This window comes from Mirounga angustirostris, unplaced genomic scaffold, assembly GCF_029215605.1.
Source record: "Mirounga angustirostris isolate CCGP_5_RB_7025 unplaced genomic scaffold, mMirAng1.0.hap1 SCAF_3, whole genome shotgun sequence".
Classification (NCBI taxonomy): Eukaryota; Metazoa; Chordata; class Mammalia; order Carnivora; family Phocidae; genus Mirounga; species Mirounga angustirostris.
The window spans coordinates 176,622,147-176,642,866 of record NW_026991711.1 but is presented as its reverse complement, the minus strand read 5'-3'; the positions used below and the strand labels follow the sequence as shown (position 1 = coordinate 176,642,866).

The 20,720-nt window shown below is 36.2% G+C and overlaps 1 protein-coding gene across 5 annotated transcripts in view; it reads left to right on the top strand.

The window, feature by feature from the left end:
• The window catches only part of USP37 (ubiquitin specific peptidase 37), an 86,794-nt gene that overhangs the window by 41,037 nt on the left and 25,037 nt on the right, over positions 1-20,720 (top strand). For 4 of the 5 annotated variants that reach the window (XM_064587051.1, XM_045868000.3, XM_045867997.3 and 1 more), the window contains 8 exons: positions 3,226-3,357; positions 3,509-3,632; positions 4,730-4,920; positions 10,304-10,421; positions 11,697-11,776; positions 14,624-14,788; positions 16,678-16,743; positions 19,437-19,575. In XM_064587051.1, coding sequence (XP_064443121.1) covers positions 3,226-3,357; positions 3,509-3,632; positions 4,730-4,920; positions 10,304-10,421; positions 11,697-11,776; positions 14,624-14,788; positions 16,678-16,743; positions 19,437-19,575 — 1,015 coding nt within the window. The remainder of the gene's footprint in view (positions 1-3,225; positions 3,358-3,508; positions 3,633-4,729; positions 4,921-10,303; positions 10,422-11,696; positions 11,777-14,623; positions 14,789-16,677; positions 16,744-19,436; positions 19,576-20,720) is intronic. The other variant, XM_064587050.1, reaches the window with a different exon arrangement.

Sequence of the window (20,720 nt, the reverse complement as noted above, 5' to 3'; positions counted from 1 at the left end):
TGTACTTAATGCGTCTGAAACTGTGCACCTTAAAATGGTTAAATAGTGGAGCTCCTGGCTGGCTCATTCGGTAGGGCATGCATGCGACTCGTGATCTCTGGGTTGTGAGTTTGAGCCCTATGTTCGGCATAGAGTTTGCTTAAAAAAAATCTTTATAAAAATGGTTAAATGGTAAACTTAATGTGTATTTTATCATGATTTTTTAAAAAATGACCTCAAATCAATAACCTGACTTTACACCTTAAGGAACTAGAACAAGAAGAGCAAACTAAACCCAAAAGCTAGCAGAAGGAAGATGAGAGATAAAATAGAGACTAGAAATTCAAGAGAAATACAAAATCAACAAAACCAAAAGTTGATTCTTTGAAAAGATCAACAAAATCAACAAACCTCTTATCTAAACTGATAAAGAGGACTCACATAACTAAAATCAGAAACACAAGTGAGTGTATTACTACCAACCTTACCAAAATAAAAAAGATTTTAAGACAATACTGTGATTTCACCACCAAATTAGATAACTAAATGAAATGGGCAGATTTCTAGAAAGAAGAGTTGTGCAGCTCTGAAAAAGAAAGTGTAAAAAGTTGAAGAAGGTATGTGAACTCAAAGCCAAAATGAGATACCATTTTTTACACCCACAAAGGTGGCTATAATTTTAAAAAAGAAACCTGAAAATAACAAAGTATGTGTTAAGTTAAAAGAAGTCGCTAAAGAGTATACACTGTATAGCATTCCTATCTTTTGTTTTTTATGAAAAAAGAAGTAAAATATACATGTTTGATTTTATGTATACATAAACTATTTCAAATATATAAAATGGAATATGTAAAATGTGATGTTATATTTAATATTTTATGTTTTATTTAAATTAGAATATAATACACAATATTTAAATCTAAAATTTTATGTATTACATAAAATATATAGATACTTCACTTTTTTTTTATATTTTAAGTTGCTGTGTCTTCAAGTTCACTGGTATTTTCTTCAGTGTCTAATCTGGTAATCTCATTCAATAGTATTTTCATCTATTGTGTTTTCTATCTCAAATTAATTTGGGGGTCTTTTATATCTTCTCTTTCCTCTTAGGTTTATGGTTTTGTTTGCACCTGTGATCACATGAGGCATATTTATAATAGCTGTTTTAATATCTGCAATTGGGTTTGATTATTCTGAGACTTGTGTTTATTAAGCTCTTTGGTGTCAAATCTAGAGTGGACTTTATTCTAAGACTAATTTAATTCCTTTTCTAAAGCACCGCTCTTGGGGGATTTCTAGTAATATCCTATGAGTTCACCTACGTCTCTCCACTATGGTGGGAACTCAAACAATTTTGGGTCCTGCATGAGCTCTGGGAATTATTCTGTTAATAGCTCCCCAGTAATCATTCATTTCCTTGAAGTTCTTGCCTGGTGTCTTGGGGTTTTACCCTAAGCATGCACAGGTTGGTATTCAGCCAAATACCCAAGAGACTGCATATTTCTGGAGTTCTTCCTTTGCACAGCTCCCTCCTCTCAGGTACTCTGTCCCAGAAATCTTAGCAGCCTCAGCCTATCAAACTCCAGTTTCTTTCAGCTCAATTCAGCATGATTTCTGGGCTCTGTTTGGGTACCCCTCCCTGGATTGCAGTTCACAAATTGCCTGCAGCCAGAAACCCTGCATAATGGATGGCACTCACACTGTTTCCCTTCTCTTAAGGATCACAATCTTGAGCTGCCTGTTGTTCAGTATTTTGTCTGTTGTTTTTTTCATTGTCTATGGTAGTAGGATAATTCCAGACCCTGATACTTTCTCGTAGTCTGAAGTGAAAGTTCTCCAGGGTATTCAGAATTGACATCACTGGTGTTCACAGGAATATCATATACCTCTGAATGTGAAACCCTTGGAAGGACACAGTATCACTGTGTGTCACTATGTGCTTTTCCAGCCTGAGCTGAATCTCATCATGAAGAAATAGCAAACCCAACATTAGGAACAGTCCATTAAAAAATAGTGGTGGGGGCGCCTGGGTGGCTCAGTTGGTTGGGCAACTGCCTTCGGCTCAGGTCATGATCCTGGAGTCCTGGGATCGAGTCCCGCGTCAGGCTCCCTGCTCAGCGGGGAGTCTGCTTCTCCCTCTGACCCTCCTCCCTCTCATGCTCTCTGTCTCTCATTCTTTCTCTTGCAAATAAATAAAATCTTAAAAAAAAAAAAAAAATAGTGGTGGGAGTGGGGAGGTTGTATTCTTCACAAATGTCAATGTATGCTAGATAAGAGCATATCAGCATTAAATTTGATAATGCTGGTAACTGCTTTGATTATATAAGGGAATCTTGTTTTTGTGAAATACACCCTGAAGCATTTAGGGCTGAAGGGTTATGATCTATGTAACTTATTCTCACATGGTTTAGGAGAAATACAGGGAGAGGTGCATTAAATGGTAAAGCATATAGTACAAAAGATTAACAGTTGGTAAATATGGATAAAGAATATTCTTGTGCAGCTTTTTTGAGAGTTTGGGAATATCTTCAAATACAAGTGTTTTAAAAAATGCTTTAGAAAAATGTTTGGCAGTACCCGCTAAACCTTAACACATATATCCTATGACCCAGCAATTCTACTTCTGGGCATATACTTAAGAGAAGTGAGTTAAGTTATATCTCTCAATGAAAAAATTAAAATTATAAATAAGAACAAATAGCTCTTTGGATAAGTCCCCAGTTATTTTTAGCATTCATTTGAAAATGTATAATTTTCTTTTCTTTTTTTTTTTTTTTTAAGATTTTATTTATTTATTTAACAGAGAGAGACACAGCGAGAGAGGGAACACAAGCAGGGGGAGTGGGAGAGGGAGAAGCAGGCTTCCCGCAGAGCAGGGAGCCCGATGCGGGGCTCGATCCCAGGACCCTGGGATCATGACCTGAGCCGAAGGCAGACGCCCAACCATCTGAGCCACCCAGGCGCCCTGTATAATTTTCTTTGTTACAGTCTTATAATGCAGTGGTTCTCAGAGTATGGTCCCCAGACCAACAGCATCATCATCAACTGGAATCCTGTTAGAAATGCACAGTTTTGCCCCCTCTCTGTCTAGACCTACAGTTTCTAGTTGAGCCCCAGCAATATGTATTTTAACAAGCCCTCCATGTGATTGTGATGCATGCTATACTGGAGAACCCCCTACTTAAATGAACATATGTCAGGAACTACTGTTGTCTTCAAAAGTACTATTTTTTTCATTTTCAGCTTCTCCAATTTGGGAAATACCTGCTATATGAATGCTATTTTACAGTCTCTGTTTTCACTTCAATCATTTGCAAATGACTTGCTTAAGCAAGGTATCCCATGGAAGAAAATTCCACTCAATGCACTTATCAGGTAATTGTTACATACTTACTAAGTAACCTTTTACCTTATTGGTTATAGAATAGAGTTTTAGACGCTTAAACTTTTATGTGTCATTGTTAACAGTCTTTAAAATATGCTAACCAGATTTTTGTAAAATGTCACTAAACTCTTGTTTTAACAGACGCTTTGCACACTTGCTTGTTAAAAAAGATATCTGTAATTCAGAGACCAAAAAAGATTTACTCAAGAAGGTTAAAAATGCTATTTCAGCTACGGCAGAGAGATTCTCTGGTTATATGCAGAATGTGAGTACTAATTGTTTTTAAACATTTTAGAGATAAGGGAAATTGAAATGATTTCAGTGTATTATCTAATTTCTATTTTAAAATGAGATTTGTGGGGCATCTGGGTGGCTCAGTTGGTTGAGCGACTGCCTTCGGCTCAGGTCATGATCCTGGAGTCCCGGGATCGAGTCCCACATTGGGCTCCCTGCTCAGCGGGGGGTCTGCTTCTCCCTCTGACCCTCTTCCCTCTCGTGCTCTTTGTCTCTCATTCTCTCTCTCTCAAATAAATAAATAAAATCTTTAAAAAAATAAAATAAAATGAGATTTGTGTACATATGTTCATCACAAGTTGAAAAACCTGAGGACTTATGGTAAGGTTTAATATGACTCTTCTATGTATTTTATCATATTTGAAAAATACAGATAACATTTGCCATTATAGGAACTTGGGCTATTTTAGCTACAAAGGCTATCTTAGAAAAAAATACTTTATCTTAAAGGAGTGATTCATTTATTCATTCATGCTAATCCAACTGGTAGTTAAAAATATAAAATCTGGGGCGCCTGGGTGGCTCAGTTGTTTAAGCGACTGCCTTCAGCTCAGGTCATGATCCTGGAGTCCCGGGATCGAGTCCCCATCGGGCTCCCTGCTCAGCAGGGAGTCTGCTTCTCCCTCTGACTCTCTCTCCTCTCATGCTCTCTCTCTATCATTATCTCTCTGAATGAATAAATAAAAATCTTTAAAATAAAAAACAAAAAATATATATATAAAATCTGTCATTGTTCTTTTTTAAAAATTTTTCTTTAAATTCATTTTAACATAGTGTTGTGTATCTAATAACACACTGTATGTTACATGTGTAATATAACATACAACACTATACAATAATATAGTGCATTATTAGTTCCAGAGGTAGAATTTAGTGATTCATCAGTTGCAGTGTCATTTGTTTTTATTCACAAAATATGTACCCCCAAATTGTTAGAGTAAATCTGACCTTTTTCACATATGGTACTGACCTCCGAGTGCTTTAGTTGTATAAATCACAATGTTAGCAAGCTTTCATTGTGGTAGGAAAGGTTTTGATCTTATGATTAAAGATATTGTGCCTTCTTAGGATGCTCATGAATTTTTAAGTCAATGCTTAGACCAGCTGAAAGAGGACATGGAAAAGTTAAATAAAACTTGGAAGACCGAACCTGTTCCCGGAGAAGAAATTTCGTCAGATATTTCAGCCACAAGGGTGTACACTTGCCCTGTTATTACTAACTTGGAGTTTGAGGTTCAGCACTCCATCATCTGTAAAGCGTAAGTAACCTCTAAGAAAACTCTTTGCCCTTTTAATTCTTTATGGGAGGTGATTAAAATTCTAGAAGGTTTTAATTCTTATCTTCCTTTCTGTGTCATAAGGATACATAAATGCGTAGATTCTTTTTTTTTTTTTTTTAAATGCGTAGATTCTACCAAACATCTCTTTTCAAAGCATCTTTATCTTCTGTAAAAATGCTTTGTAGGGTGAGAACTAAGGAGAACTTGACTATTTTGTCATGTGCTGTAGTGCTGACTAAACATTTAATTTCTCTCTACAAGTTTGTTTTTGTGGGGTTTTCTTTTAATCTCTGTGTAATATCGAGTACTTTCAGAATACTTGTTCTTTTCTTTTTCCCTGAAAAGACTCCCTCCTATTGCTTATTTTATTAAACCAAATTGTTTTTATTAAAAATGGGTTTTTTTTTACAGGATCAAAATTGGAATTATTTTTAACTTTTGCAGTGCTTTTTAACCATGTTTATATTGATTATTCAGGCTGACTTTCTACATTTAGGTAATTTCCATGCTCGTTACCAAGACTTCTTTCTATATCATGCATTTCACATCAAAAGGTTCTATTTTGAGGGGCGCCTGGGTGGCTCAGTCATTAAGTGTCTGCCTTTGGCTCAGGTCATGATCCCAGGGTCCTGGGATCAAGCCCCGCATCGGGCTCCCTGCTGCGGGGGAAGCCTGCTTCTCCCTCTCCCACTCCCCCTGCTTGTGTTCCCTCTCTCACTGTGTCTCTGTCAAATAAATAAATAAAATCTTAAAAAAAAAAAGGTTCTATTTTGATTAATCCTTCAGTTATCAATAGTACATCTCTGAATATGTTTTTTCAGAGAGAGTAGAATTTTCTGTATAAGCAAGAATTGTGTTGCCTTCAACAGGAGTTAATACAGAGTTATTGAATCACACATTGCCTTTCCCCCTTAGTATCTTACAGATACTGTCCCATCGTGTCTTCTTATTCTGTGCCATTTGAGAGAAACCTGATTTTGTGGGTAATCTTTTTCTTCCTGAAAATCTGTGGTATTCTTTATTTTTGAAATTCATATTTTCACAAGTTTGCATCTAAGTATTTTGTTTAATTTTGCCTTTAACATGATGGAGCTTTCTCATCTGAAAGATTTGGGATTTTCTTCCGCTCAAATTCTGTAAATATTACAGAACAGTTTGAAATTTTCCTTAGAAATACTCAAAACCCATATATTAGCTATCCATTCTGTCTTCCATATTTCTACTTTTCTTAGACTATTCATGAGGTCTCTCCCAGCTGTAACATTCTAATAATTGTGACTACAATTTTGAACATTCAAATGGACACTAGAAAGATAGTTTTGTATCACTAGTGTGTGTGACATTTCTTGTCTTCATCATTTCTTCAGTCTTTTGTTTCCCCAGTAGATAAATTATTTTTACAAGAAAAAGTCCAGGTCTTTTTTTTTTTTTTTGAGAGAGAGAATGAGATAGAGCATGAGAGGGGGGAGGGTCAGAGGGAGAAGCAGACTCCCCGCTGAGCAGGGAGCCCGATGCGGGACTCGATCCCGGGACTCCAGGATCATGACCTGAGCCGAAGGCAGTCGCTTAACCAACTGAGCCACCCAGGCGCCCGTCCAGGTCTTATAAATACAGTCCATGTCCTTGTAAAAGCTGGAGAGCCCACCAGCAGTTAGTAATACAGTAGCCAGTTATCCTTTCCTTTCCTTCTAATGTACTTTCCCAACAGATTTGTTCAAGTTAGAGAGAGAAGCAAAGTTTTAATTGTTGTTATTTAATTGTGGGTGTGCCAACCAAATTTATTTTGATAGGAGAATTTCAATGGCCCCTGATAGAAATGGCTACAGGCGGCACAAGAAGCAAGAAGGCCGAGTCAAAGTGTAGCGGTTGCTGTCCTGTGCCTGCAGCATCAGGCAGGTGCCCCATTGGCACAGCACCCAGATGTTGGGTGGACGTTGATGTTTGTGCACCATGCCTGAAGTGACGTGTCTCCTGGGGTGTTAGATACACTAGGGGCTGGGCTGAGAGCGGCCCGGCAGTGTGGCAAGTCTGGGAGGCAGCACGGCTCCACGAGGCCACAGCAGCAGCGGCCCAGCTACCTCCTTACAGGCTTTGCTTTAGTTGCCTTATTAGCAGTTTCTTTAAGACAGTTCCTTAAACACAAAATAGTTTGTGGCTCAACGAAGATTACGTACACCTCAAATTGTAATTTTCATTGTTTAGATTCTGTCCCATCTCACTGTAGGTTAGTTTGGCCAATTTGCCAATTGTACTTATTTTTTTAAACTGTTGTAGTTTAAATGGACTTGTTTTCAATTACATTATAAGGTATTTCAGTATAGTAATATATATATATATATATATATTTTAAAGATTTTATTTATTTATTTGAGAGAGAGAGCATGAGAGGGAGGAGGGTCAGAGGGAGAAGCAGACTCCCTGCCAAGCAGGGAGCCCGATGCAGGACTCGATCCTGGGACTCCAGGATCATGACCTGAGCCGAAGGCAGTCGCTTAACCAACTGAGCCACCCAGGCGCCCCAGTATAGTAAAATATTATCAAATACGAAGAATTCTCCAAAGAACTTAAATTATCTAAAACTAAGTACTTAGTATTCTCCATAAAACCTTCTGCAGTCAAAAAAAAACAAAAAAAAACAAAAAAAACTCTTCTGCAGTCTTCCCTATCTCAGGAATAACAGTTCCATACTTAGATTTATCAGCCCAAAAACGTAGTGTATTTCTTAACTCTTCTCTTCATCTTGCATCCCTACATCTCATATCTCAGGAAATCCCTTCAGAGTATAACCAGAATCTGACCACTTGGCACCACCTGATCAAAGCCACTATCATCTCTTGCCTGGATTGTTGGAATACCTTCTAAACTGGTCTGTGTTTCTATCCTCTCTCTAGGTTTTTTTAAACACATTAGCCAAAGTGATCCCTTTAAAGTGGAAGTTAGTTCATGTTAGCCCTCCTCAAAACATATAAAAGCTGAAGTTCTTACTGTAATATGCAAAATCCTGTATGATCTGTTCTTCAGCAGCCCCTCTTCCCCCAACTAACTCTGACTTCACCTCCTACCACTCTTTCCCCTTCCTCATTCTGTTCCTACCAAATTAGCTTCCTTGCTTTATTTATTTATTTTTTAAATGCCAGATCCTGGTACCTAAGGGCCTTTTTCACCTACTGTACCCTTTATCTCAAATTCTCTTTCCCCATATTCCCCTCCATATCTTTATGTAAAAGCTACTTGCTCAGTAAGGCATTTTCTAGGCATTTACCCTATTTAAATTCCAACCATCTACTCTGGTCTTTCACTATTTTTTTTTCCCCGTTGGCACTTATCACTATCACTTTAACATACCATACATATTACTTATATGTTTTTTATTATCTTTTTCCTCCAATATAGCTTTGTGCAGGGAGGTATTTTATCTTGGGTTGGTTCATTACTGTAACCCCAGTGCTACTAGAACAGTTTCTCGCATATAGGAGGCGTGTTTAGTGCTGCCTAAGAAATTGCGCAAATTTGCCAGCTTAAAACAATAGTTATTAACTCAGTTCCATAGGTCAGAAGTCTAGACAGGGTGTGGCCAAGTTCTCTGCTCATGGTATCAGAAGACTGAAATCAGCGTGTTGCTTGTTCTCATCAGGATACTCCTCTACACTCCTTAAAGTTGTGGGCAGAAATGAGTTCCTTTTGATTGTAGTACTGAAGTCCCGCCATTTTCTTGCTAGCTGGTAGCTGCAACTACTCATTTCCCAAGGGCTGCGTGTTGTTTCATGCTATGTGGCTTCCATAGGCAGTCCACAGCAGTGCGATTTGTTCAGGTCAGCAGTACATGTCTGACTTTGAATCCCTGACTTCCTCTGTTTGAGACCTCTAGACCCAGATTTAAAGAGCTCAAGTGATTAAGTCGTGACCCACTCAGATAATCTCCTTTTTTATCAACTCAACATTAAGATTAGTAACATTAATCATATCTGCACAGTCCCTTTGTCTTGTAACATCATCATGGGAGTGAAAGCTCATCATGGTCACAAGCTCTCTTAAAGGGCATGGAATTATACAAAGGCTAAGGGTCATCTTAGAATTCTGCCTATTAGATAGAGGCACTCAAATATTTGTTGAATGAAGAATATATTTTTGTGGTCTCCAGTCTTCAACTGTGGCAGTAGAGAACTGGGGCAGGAGATTGAATATTACTAAAAATGCTGTTGTGCAGAGAGAAGGAAAAACATCAACTAAAACTATTTAAAAGAAGTGAATTTGATTCCAGATAAATAATGTTTTGATCTCTGAGCCCAGTTTTTAAAATTCTGTAGAAATATATCCAGTGACCAAAACAGTTCCAGCAGAAGTTCACCAAAACACCTAGAATTTTTTTTTAAAGATTATTTTATTTTAGAGAGTGCATGCGTGGGGAGGGGCAGAGGGAGAGGGAGAGAGAGAATCTCAAGCAGACTCTGTGCTGATCGTGGAGCCTGATGTGGGGATCTCACGACCCTGAGATCATGAGCTGAAACCAAGAGTCAGATGCTTAACCAACTGAGCCACCCAGGCACCCCAAGAACACATAGCATTTTTATTTTATTTTATTTTTGGTGCAAAAAGGTGTTTTTATTATTAAAGCACAGGGACAGGACCTGTCGGCAGAAAGAGTTGCTGAACATATAGAATTTTTAAAGCAGCATTGTTTATGTAGTCAAAAATGAAACAATCCAAATGTCCATCAGTAGTAATATAGATAAATTGTGGCATGCTCAGAACAGGTTAATGTGAGCCAACAATGAAGATGGGCTATAGCCACATGCAGCAACCATGTTTGAATCTCACAATCATGTTGAACAAAAGAGACTAAAAACATACTGTATGGTTCCATTTATATAAGGTTCAAAAATAAGCAATACTGACCTGTTGTGCTAGAAGTCAAGATAATAGTTACCTTTTGGGAGAAGAAAGGGGTAGTGATTGGAAAGGGGCACGTGAGAGGGCTCCTACGGAGTTTATAATGTTTTATTTTGATTTGAGTGGTGTTAACTGATAATTCGTGAAACTGTACAACTTTGGTTCACTTTTCTATGTGTATGTTGTACTTTAGTTTTTAACTTTTGGGGCTTTTTTAAAAAACTAAATTTAGCATTCTGTTAAATACTTAAATACTTGCAGTTGAGGTTTTACCTGTATTGATTTAATGAGGGTTAAAATACTCATGAGAAAAGTCTTACATGTTATATATTGCTTATCAACTCAGGCTAGTCTTTGTCAGTACCTGCTAAGTTCTGTGCCAGAACAGTGTTTCTGAAGTATATTTGTATTTAATTTGTATTGCACAGTTAGACTTCTAAATGCTTCCATTTGTCTTCTTTTATTCTTACAGATGTGGAGAAATTATTCCCAAAAGAGAACAGTTTAATGACCTCTCCATTGACCTTCCTCGAAGGAAAAAGCCACTCCCTCCTCGTTCAATTCAAGATTCTCTTGATCTTTTCTTTAGGGTAAGTAATATCTTTTGGTATTTTCACATAATTAAGTTTTATATATCATAGGTAATTGTATTTGAAATTGGTTTCTTTAAGGCAGAGTTTCAACAAAATTACATGAAGGGAAAACAAATGAGAAAGATTTATAAATAATGTTTAATTTTAAAAGCTTGATAAATCTAACTCATAGAAGAAGACTATTGATTGGTTAAGTAGATTATACATTTAATTCAATAGCAGGTGTTTTAGACAACCTTAGTTATTTGTGAACAAATATTAACTTGAAGCATGTGCTAAAATTTGGTAGTGTTGGTGAAAATTGGAGATGCTATATATGAGTTTGTATCTAAGATCTGAGGAATGAAAAAATACTCTGCTTTTCCTTAGGTTGTATGTAACCTGTTAGAAACAAAAGGGAAGAGTCATGTTTATCCAAAGCTTTAGATAAATATGTTTCTGTGATATACTGTTAAAGATATTCAGCAAGTTTTGGGGACATAATTGGACCTATTGTGTAGCAGTTCTTATTACTGATGGAAATTTGTCAGGATCACCCTTCGTCTCTTTAACAGTGGTTCTTGTTTTGTTGTAGCAAATGGGCAGGGTTGTCTTCTTAAGGTTAAAAACAAAATTCTGTTCTTTAAATGATGAACATTCAGCTCCACCCAAAGATAAATACTCTGCTTTTCTTTTTATCATTCCTTACTATTCCTGTTATTATCATAGAATTTGAAGCTTTTCCTGTGTATCTTTACCCCCATTTTTTAAGGATTTCTTGTTTCAGTTTTCTCTAGGTAATGATATCCACCCCAAACTTTGGTCCTTTTAGAGCAGTTGTTCTTAGTGGGCTGTCACCAGAAGATTGAGTTCCATTATAAGAAAGGGGTAGAGTTACACCTAACAGACCAGGAACTCCGCCTAACCTGAAGGTGATCTTATCTCTGCTATGGCCAAATGTTAAAATCTGGATATACTCTAGGCAGTGGTTCTTGTGCATCCATGGGGAAGAGGTTGAGAATCTGCTACTGTAGAGTCTAGTTGCTGTCATAAATTGAGATGTTTCCATGGTAAAAAAGGAAATTAGGAATTCTGAAATAGGGCATGATATTATATCTATTTTGAGGATTAGGTCTTAATTTAGTAAGGTTTGTGACTCTAGACACAAAATTTGAACTTCTCAGAGTTGTCATTGCACTCAACTAATGTGACTAGAAAACAGTATTAGCATTTACTGGGGTAATGCTGATTCAACTTCATGCTTCTTTATTTTTCCCTCTTGTCTTTTTACAGGCAGAAGAACTTGAGTATTCCTGTGAGAAGTGTGGTGGGAAGTGTGCTCTTGTCAGGCACAAATTTAACAGGCTACCCAGGTAAAATGAATCGCTCTTCAGTTTTTCTTCTTTAAAGTACTTACAGATATTACTGGGTAAGTGAGGGTCACTAGAATGGATTGGTAGAGCAAAGCTGAGATAGGAGAGAGTAGAGGATGGGAGGTTAGGATGTTCTTGCATAAGAAAGGAAGAAGATTTGGAAGGCTGAAGAAGGGAAGTCACTTCAGAGTCCCTGGAAGATGGCAACAAGAGGACGTGGCTGGTGAGACTTTGGAAGAATGGTAGGGACTAGGTAGGAGATTTTTAATTTTGTAATGTATGACATTCAGTTATAATTTGCAGTTTGATTATGTGCTAGTCCCCTTCTCCCAAACCTTCAGCAAAAATCTGCCACAAACACATACACATGTGTGCATGAAAATAAAGAGTAATTTTCTGCAGGTTTTTTTTGCATTCCTTTATTCAAAGGATCTTGTAAGTTAGTAAGTTTCCTATAATCAAAACAATTCAGAATTAGGAATGAATTTAACTTAATTAGCTCTGTGTAAGCATACATAAAACCAAACTAGCTGGACAAAATATGATGTGATTATGGTGCAGCTTTTAGTTCTTCCCAAGAATAGATCTCAACCACAAACAAGGTTGTTATTGTTAAGTATTTATGTGGCACTTTGCCTGCAGAGTGCTTTACTTTCTTTTATTAGCTTCACTTTTCTGTAAGTATAGAGTTTCTGGAACCTAGCCCCTAGAGACTAGTTCTTGTAGGTTCCATTATCTCCTTTCTAAAAAATGAGTTTCTTTTAAAGAAATGATTTTCTAAATCATAGCACTATTATTATGTTGGCCATTTCTTACTCAAGAGACTTATTCTTTCCTATTGGTGTTTTGAGGCAGGAGGTAGAGGAGACAAACCTTAGGGCAAAGGATTGATTGTTACCAGCTGTTATTAACTAAGGAAAGCATGTATGGTTTGAAATACTTGTTTGACCTGGCAAGCTGAATGTCTGTTACCCTTTTCCAGTGTCTAGCTATTTGTTCTTTTAGTGGGAAAAAAAAAAAATACTGAGGGGAATTTTTTTCATTGGTTTTCTCTTTTTTTCCTGGTAGGTCACTTGTGTTATAGGTTCATTTATTCCAAACTTTAGAAGCCTTTGTATCATAAATCCTGATTATCAGACTTGCTCTGTTTTTGTACATTTCAGTATTAAAGCCAGTTTACTTTTATTCGTGAAGGGCCTGGTATCTTTATCAAGTATGTTCAGTTGTAGTTCACCTCATCTTCGTAGATAAGTGATTTTGACTATCATCTATCTTTCATATTACCTTTTATTTTGGCAGGATTATTTGGAAATTTAGTCAAAATATTTGACATTAGTTTTAATCTCTTCATACCATTTGGATCCTTGTGTTCTCTCAAGTTGTGAACTTGAAGATTATGAGTTCTAGCATACTTTTTAAAGAAAAATAAAGTCAATAACTTTAATTTACAATTTTTTTAGTTTGTGGCTTCTGTGATAAAGATATGTACGGTAAGAAAGGAAACAGTTTTCCATAAAGCAGACATTATTTTGCCTAGAATTGAGGTTTATTCCCATAAGAGTTCTGAAATTCAAATTTTAAAGTGTTCTTGTGGGCTGTGAAATATATTTAGTCCATCAGGCAGAGATTATGGTGTGTATCAGAGGTGAAAAGGTTAGCACAATAGTAACTAAAAAGAAGTGTTTCTACAGAGTTAAAAGCCTTTTCAGACCCACAAACCAGATTTGGCATGTAAATTTTGTAGAACTTTTTGTAAGTGGAGAAAACTTTCCTATTTCTTTCTTAGCTTTCTCCAGAGAAAGTGCTATACACTGAAATAAGAGTAGTTCTTGTCAGGGGCGTCTGGGTGGCTCAGTCAGTTAAGTGTCTGACTCTTGATATGAGCTCAGGTCTTGATTTACAGGGTCATGAGTTCAAGCCCCGTGTTGGGCTCCACATTGGGCATGGAGCCTACTTTAAAAAAAAAAAAGTTCTTGGGGCGCCTGGGTGGCTCAGTCGTTAAGCGTCTGCCTTCGGCTCAGGTCATGATCCCAGGGTCCTGGGATCGAGCCCCGGATCAGGCTCCCTGCTTGGCAGAGAGCCTGCTTCTCCCTCTCCCACTCCCCCTGCTTGTGTTCCCTCTCTCACTGTGTCTCTCTCTGTCACGTAAATAAATAAAATCTAAAAAAAAAAAGTTCTTGTCAAAAATTGTCTTGAAAAAATTAATGTTCACCATCAAACATAAGGGCTATTTAACACTTTAATTAAATTACCATTAATGGTTATATAATACCTATTTTTTTGTAAACTAGATAACATTGAAGTAAATAATTTAAGGATTTAACCCAATGCCAACATTTTATTTTATTTTTAAATTTTTTTAAAGATTTATTTATTTTAGAAAATGGGGGGAAGGGGCTCAGAGGGAGAGAGGAACTCTAAGGAGACTCCATGCTGAGTATGGAACCCGACTCAGAGCTCAGTCTCATGACTCTGAGATCACGACCTGAGCCAAAACCAAGAGTTGGACACTCAACCGACTGTGTCACCCAGGCACACCCCAAAACCAACATTTTAAAATAAAGTGTGTTTTATTTGGTGTGTTTTTTTTTTCTGCAAACATATATTTTACCCAGACCTCATTTATCCACCCAAGGCCCATGTTTTATTTTTATTTATATTCTTAGTACCTAACACAATGCCTAGCACATGGCAGGTATTCGGTAATGGTCTTTGAAGGATCTTTAGCCAAAAGTATTCTTTAAGTCAAAAGCTGTCTAACGTGGTTAGTTACAGTGATCTCTTTTCACCAGTAAGAGAGCTAGCTCTGTTATGTGTGAACTAGTAATGTCATCTCCTGTTTTTCAGGATCCTCATTCTCCATTTAAAACGATATAGCTTCAATGTCACTCTCTCACTTAACAACAAGATTGGGCAGCAAGTCATCATTCCAAGATACCTGACCCTATCTTCTCATTGCACTGAAAATACAAAACCACCCTTCACCCTTGGTTGGAGTGCACATATGGCAATGTAAGTCCTTGAGAGAGAATTTCTTTACCTTCCTTTTGAAGTAGAAGGGCTTTAGTGTCTGACCAAAACAATGACTGAACTAGATAACATGACTCCCAGGTAAAATCAGACCAAGAAGATTTTAATTTTGCTTTATTTTGGGATTTTGTGTCAAATTACTGCCTGATGGAAATAATTAAATAAAATGCTTAAACAAAATTTTTCTGAGTACATTAATTGCCTTTCATAATAAGTTACCTTTTTAGAGAGTGCTCTTACTCTTTTAGATCACTAGAAGACAAGTTTGATCCATTTTGGGAATATAAATCAAATTTGCTTATTCATAAGAATCACCTGAACGCTAAAAAATACCAATTCCTGTGTTCTTTCCCTAGCAGTTCTGTTTTAGTAGATCTGAGATAGAGCTTAAGAATAAGTATTTATTTATTTTTTATTTATTTTTATTTTTTTTTTAAAGATTCCATTTATGTATTTGACAGAGAGAGAGATAGCGAGAGCAGGAACACAAGCAGGGGGAGTGGGAGAGGGAGAAGCAGGCTTCCTGCCGAGCAGGGAGCCCGATGTGGGACTCGATCCCAGGACCCTGGGATCATGACCTGAGCCGAAGGCAGACACTTAACTACTGAGCCACCCAGGCGCCCCAAGAATAAGTATTTTTTTAAATGCCTTTGCTGACTCTTTGGGATATGCAAGTTTGAGAAACAGCATACTAAATTTTATCTAGTGCCCCCCAGAATTGATTTTATCTTCATGAATGTATCATCACCGATGTGAGTGAAGAACTTCCGTGGCTCCTAGAAATTTTCCCATGATAAAAGAAGTAACCTTTACTTTTGATTTTGCTTCATCATGTGTGCTGAGAAAACCTTAGGACTTCTGTGAATGTTGCTCTTTCTTGCATTACTCTTGTTACATTACTTTGGAGCCATGTAACTGTAGTTCTTTTTTATACTTGAACTCTAATTTGGTAGAATCATAAAGTTCTCCAACTTCAGAAGTGAAAAGGATCTTAGAGATTTTGTCTAAATTTTTAGTTTTACAGAGATTCAAGGAGAGTAAGTGATTTTCTTAAGATCATGCAGTTAGTAACTGGAAGAGCCAGGTCTCTTGGCTAAGTAGAATAAATAGACCTTTCAGAAAGCAAATGAACATTTGCTAACAATAATTGATGCAGTTTTAGAAAATGTATTTCCCTTGGATTAATAATTGAAATATATACTACATCATGTAAATCTACACTAAAGGACTCAGTGGGCCTACTTATTAATAAAGATAATTTCCCAGAGTCTTAGGTGTTTCTGGGTTTTCTCCTACAGGCTTTCGTTAGAATAGTTGTTTTGCTTAATGCAAACTGCCCTCTGCTGGTAGACCTATTACTCTTTGTGGCCATCATTGTAGGTGATTTATGATCACAGGCCTGAAACCAGGCTATATGATTCTACAGTGGAATGGCTTGAAGACTTTGGACAAGTTCTTTGACCTGTGTATAGGGGAAATAATAGGATGGTGTGAACATTAAATGAGGTAATACACTATGAGCTCTTAACTCCAGTGTCTGATAGCCAGTAAGTCCTCAATAAATGAGAGCTATTACTATTTTATTGCTTAAAAGTAAAGAACTGAGGCAAGATAATTTTCCCAAGTTGTTCTTTTCATATGCATTACCTTTGACTTCATTTCCAATGCTGTTTATGTAGATCATTGGATCAGGAAGAGCCTACAGATGGTACCTTGTTTTCTCTTTTGGCCTCTATTGCTAGTAGAAGTATTGTAATTATTTGCAAAAAGATATATAAGGAGCTATAGTATAGAATAATTCATTTTATAAGTTAAATATATTTTTTAATAATGTAATTATATACATTATATATTTTCTAATTTTCTGATAGTTCTAGACCATTGAAAGCCTCTCAAATGGTGAATTCCTGCATCACCAGCCCTTCTACACCTTCAAAGTGAGTTATATTTCTTGTGTACCCAAAATTTGTATTTTTAAAGATTTGGCTTACCCTGATTTCCAAGATTATCCCCTCCCCTTTTCTTTGTTTTTCTTTGCATGATAACTGCTCTGTATTACTATAATTTGTAATTTTCCTGAATCTGCTTTGAAGTATAACCTAGGGTATAACAAATCTTTAACAGTGAAGCACGTTCAGATGATCTTCTCAAAATTTTGTTTTTAAACTTCTTAAATCAACTGTTAATACGTAATATTTTCATCCTACAACTATAGAAATTGATGACAAAGGATTTTAAGGCTTGAAGGGATAAAATAACCACTGTTGGTATAAAGCACTGTTCCTCAAAGATACACATGGGGATCTCAAAATATCTTTTCACCTGTTGCTAGGCAGTCTGGGACTTCCTGTCTTAGACACTGACCTGAAGAATTCTGAAAGGGAACAAGAAAACAAACACACAATGAAATGTAGCTATTCTACAAATGTTTTATATTTTTTACTTAAGTTGGAAAAGTTTGTCCATAAAGGGAAGCAAATACTTTTTTTTAATATATCTCCTCTATAATTTAACTAGAACCACAGTTCCTGATGAAACAATTCTAAATGACTTGGTTGTCATTTATCTTTAAAATTAGTTTTTCTGAAAATTTGATGTCCCAAAGTACTTTTAGAAAAGAGACACTTCTGTTGTTTAAGGGCTTTGGGGGGCTTATATAACCATAAAATGACATTTGGGAACTGCTATTTTCTTTTCCTCCTGTTAATTATTTTTCAGTGCAATTAAAACCAGATGACTAACATGACTAGAAATCTGAAATGGTACCGATATGAATACTCTTGCCCGTTCTCAAGATACAAATGAGCAATACCACTTGGCTGCTTAGAAAGTGAGCAAGTGATGCATTTACAGGATGAATATTTTTCCTTACTACAGGCAAGCTGCCTTCTGTGAATATAGTAATTATTAATGGAATGCACTCTTTATGTACCAAATCACTATAGTTTCAAGAAGGAGATGGTTTCATTGGGCATCATTATATTTGGCATGGTCATCTGTTCTCCAGGGTCTACTGGTATGAGAATTTGAGAGTTGGTCAATAAAGGATAATTAGGCCCTAGAAGACCTGTCATGCCGATCAAACTTAAAAGAGGCTGAGTTTTGAACAAGAATACTGTTGGTTCTTCTACAGTGTCCTTTGTCACATTTGACCCTGGTCCATTAGTAGCCAGGTGTCACCTTCCTTCAGCAAAGTATTTACATGGATAAACAAATTAATACATTCAGTTTTGCTTGGTGTGCATGAAATCAGAAATGAGGAATTAAGATGGCTAATTGGCTATTTCTAAGTTATACTAAAAACCCTTTTGAACACGTAATGGGAGGCTATTCAAGTGTATAGGCTGGAGTGCAGTGATATCCTGGGAGCTCTCAGCCACAGACTATGTTTGGGCTTATCACTGACCACTTGCCTCTTTTCTTTGATCTACATTGCTATGCAGTCCTCCTGGTTTCCATTGTGGCCTCTTATTTCTTGGTGCCATCATTCTGTATGTTTATTTACAGTTTTTACATTTACATTAATTGCATTTTTCAATTTCCACTTTATTTTTTTTTTTAGTATACTATATGAATTTATGTTAATCTCCATCAAAGAAAGTTCGTGCTCTTTGACCTTTACCACTTTTTCTTTTAGTTTATTTTCAGCTCACTTAGAAGGCAATGCAGTAACACCTTACTTATCTGGTATTGAAGAATGATACTTGATACTCCATATATAAATTTTTACATAGCTGAAGATTGCTTTTTTAAGCATTAAACTTTAAAATGCTTTACCATTTTAGATGGGTTTATACTCTGTAACCTTACAGAATTCCCTATATTCGTAAATAAAATACACTGAAAATAATTTAAATGTTTTAATGACTCAGAATCAGCATTATGAGTATCACTTATTGCACTGTGTTCTAATATGATAATGCCCTCAGAGGCTTTTAAGTCTTACAAAACAGTTTATATTAAATGACTTTACAGTTTTTTATTGCCCTTTTTGTGGTTATTCTCTCTCATTTCCTAGCTCTCATTTCTTGATGAACTTGCTGCATTATTTTATACACCATTTCCTGGGAAAGAAAGGGTCCCTGTCTAAAGAGTAAAGTGCATTGGCTTTGAAACTACTTTCCTCAGAAGCCTTTTTTCTTACTTTTGAATCCCTGTGTTCTGGAAAACAGAGGTTGCCAGAAGTCTGACCTACATATAATTGGATAAGTGGAATGTTACTGTTAACTTTAAAATAACTTGGATCATAATTTAAAAGATCAAAAATTAGCCCTCATGCACAATTTTGTCAAGAACATTTATTCATTGCTATGTCTGCATGCATGCAGTAGAGTATTTGCTTTATAAAAACAAACTTCTTTGGGGTTGATCATTAAAAGAAAAAAGGCACAAAGTGATTGGTTTACGGATGGATTTTATTATAGCATAAGATTGTCTAATTTTCAAAGCATGGCTGTTTTGGAGTGGGGCAAAGGTAATGCTTAAATATACCTCTTGCTATATCTTTTTTTCTCTGTAAATCATTTTCCAAAATGGAAAAGTTTTTTATTTTGGTATTTACACATCAAGGGAATAACAAGGACAAAAGTTTATTTATCAGACTCATATAGGTTTTTTTCTTAAATTACAGGAATTTCACCTTCAAATCCAAGAGCTTGGCTTTATGCCTTGATTCAGACAGTGAGGATGAGCTAAAACGCTCTGTGGCCCTTAGCCAGAGACTTTGTGAAATGTCAGGCTGCGAACAGCAGCAGGAAGACCTGGAAAAAGTAAGTAATTTCTCATCAAAATACTTGACAAATTTTTATATAGCTCTTACTCTCCAAACAAATGCCTTTATAACTAGTGTCAGCAACTTTTTTTTTTTTCTTAGCAAACTTAATACACAGGGTAGAACATAAATTCATAAACTTAATGGATCCGTTGAAACACTAGTTTTAAAGAGTATACTTTCTGTAACTACAAAACCAGTCTGTTTAAAAATGGATTGGGACTTTTTTTTTATTGAGGTATAATTGACATATTAGTTTCAGGTGTACAGCATATTGATTCAGTATTTGTAGGTTTTGCAATAAGATTACCACAGTAAGTCTAGTTAACATCCATTACCATACATATTTAGCAAAAAAAATTTTTTTTCTTGTGGTAAGGACTTCTAAGATCTATTCTCTTAACAACTTCCAAATCTGCAATAAAATATTAACAGTAGTCTAATTCTGTACATTACATCCTCATGACTAAATTATTTTATAACGGGAAGTTGGCCTGATTTACCCATTTCTCTCTCTCACACTCACACATGCAGGCTTCCACCCCTACCTACCAGTAGTCTGTTCTCTACATCTGTGAGCTTGGTGGGGTTTGGTTTTGTTTTGTTTTGTTTTGTTTTTTAGATTCCACATGTAAGCAAGATTACATGGTATTTGTCTTTCTCTGTCTGACTTACTTCACTTAGCGTAATACTCAAGGTCCATCCATGTTGTTGCAAATGGCAAGATTTCATTTCTTTTTTGTGGCAGAATAGTATTCTATTGTATATGTGTACCACATTTTTATTTATCCATTGATGGACACTTAGGTTGTTTCCATGATTGAGACTTTAGAAGTGAAAGTTGTTACAGGTAAATTGCTTTCTCCTGTTAATCTTCAGAGCAACTTTTACATATGGGTCCTGAAATAATTATTTGCTTTATTTAATACTAATTGCTAATTTATGGGGGAGACTGTAGTAAACGTTTTATATCAACAGGCCAACCAGGTAATCTAGAGATTTAAATAATGAATGTGAGAAAGTGTAACTTTATCATTTTCTATCTTGACACATAATAATAATTAATACTTAGAAGATACAAGCTTCCCTAGGAGTTTGCATCATCTCATTTGACTGATTTTAAATCTCCCTTTTGTTAAGATA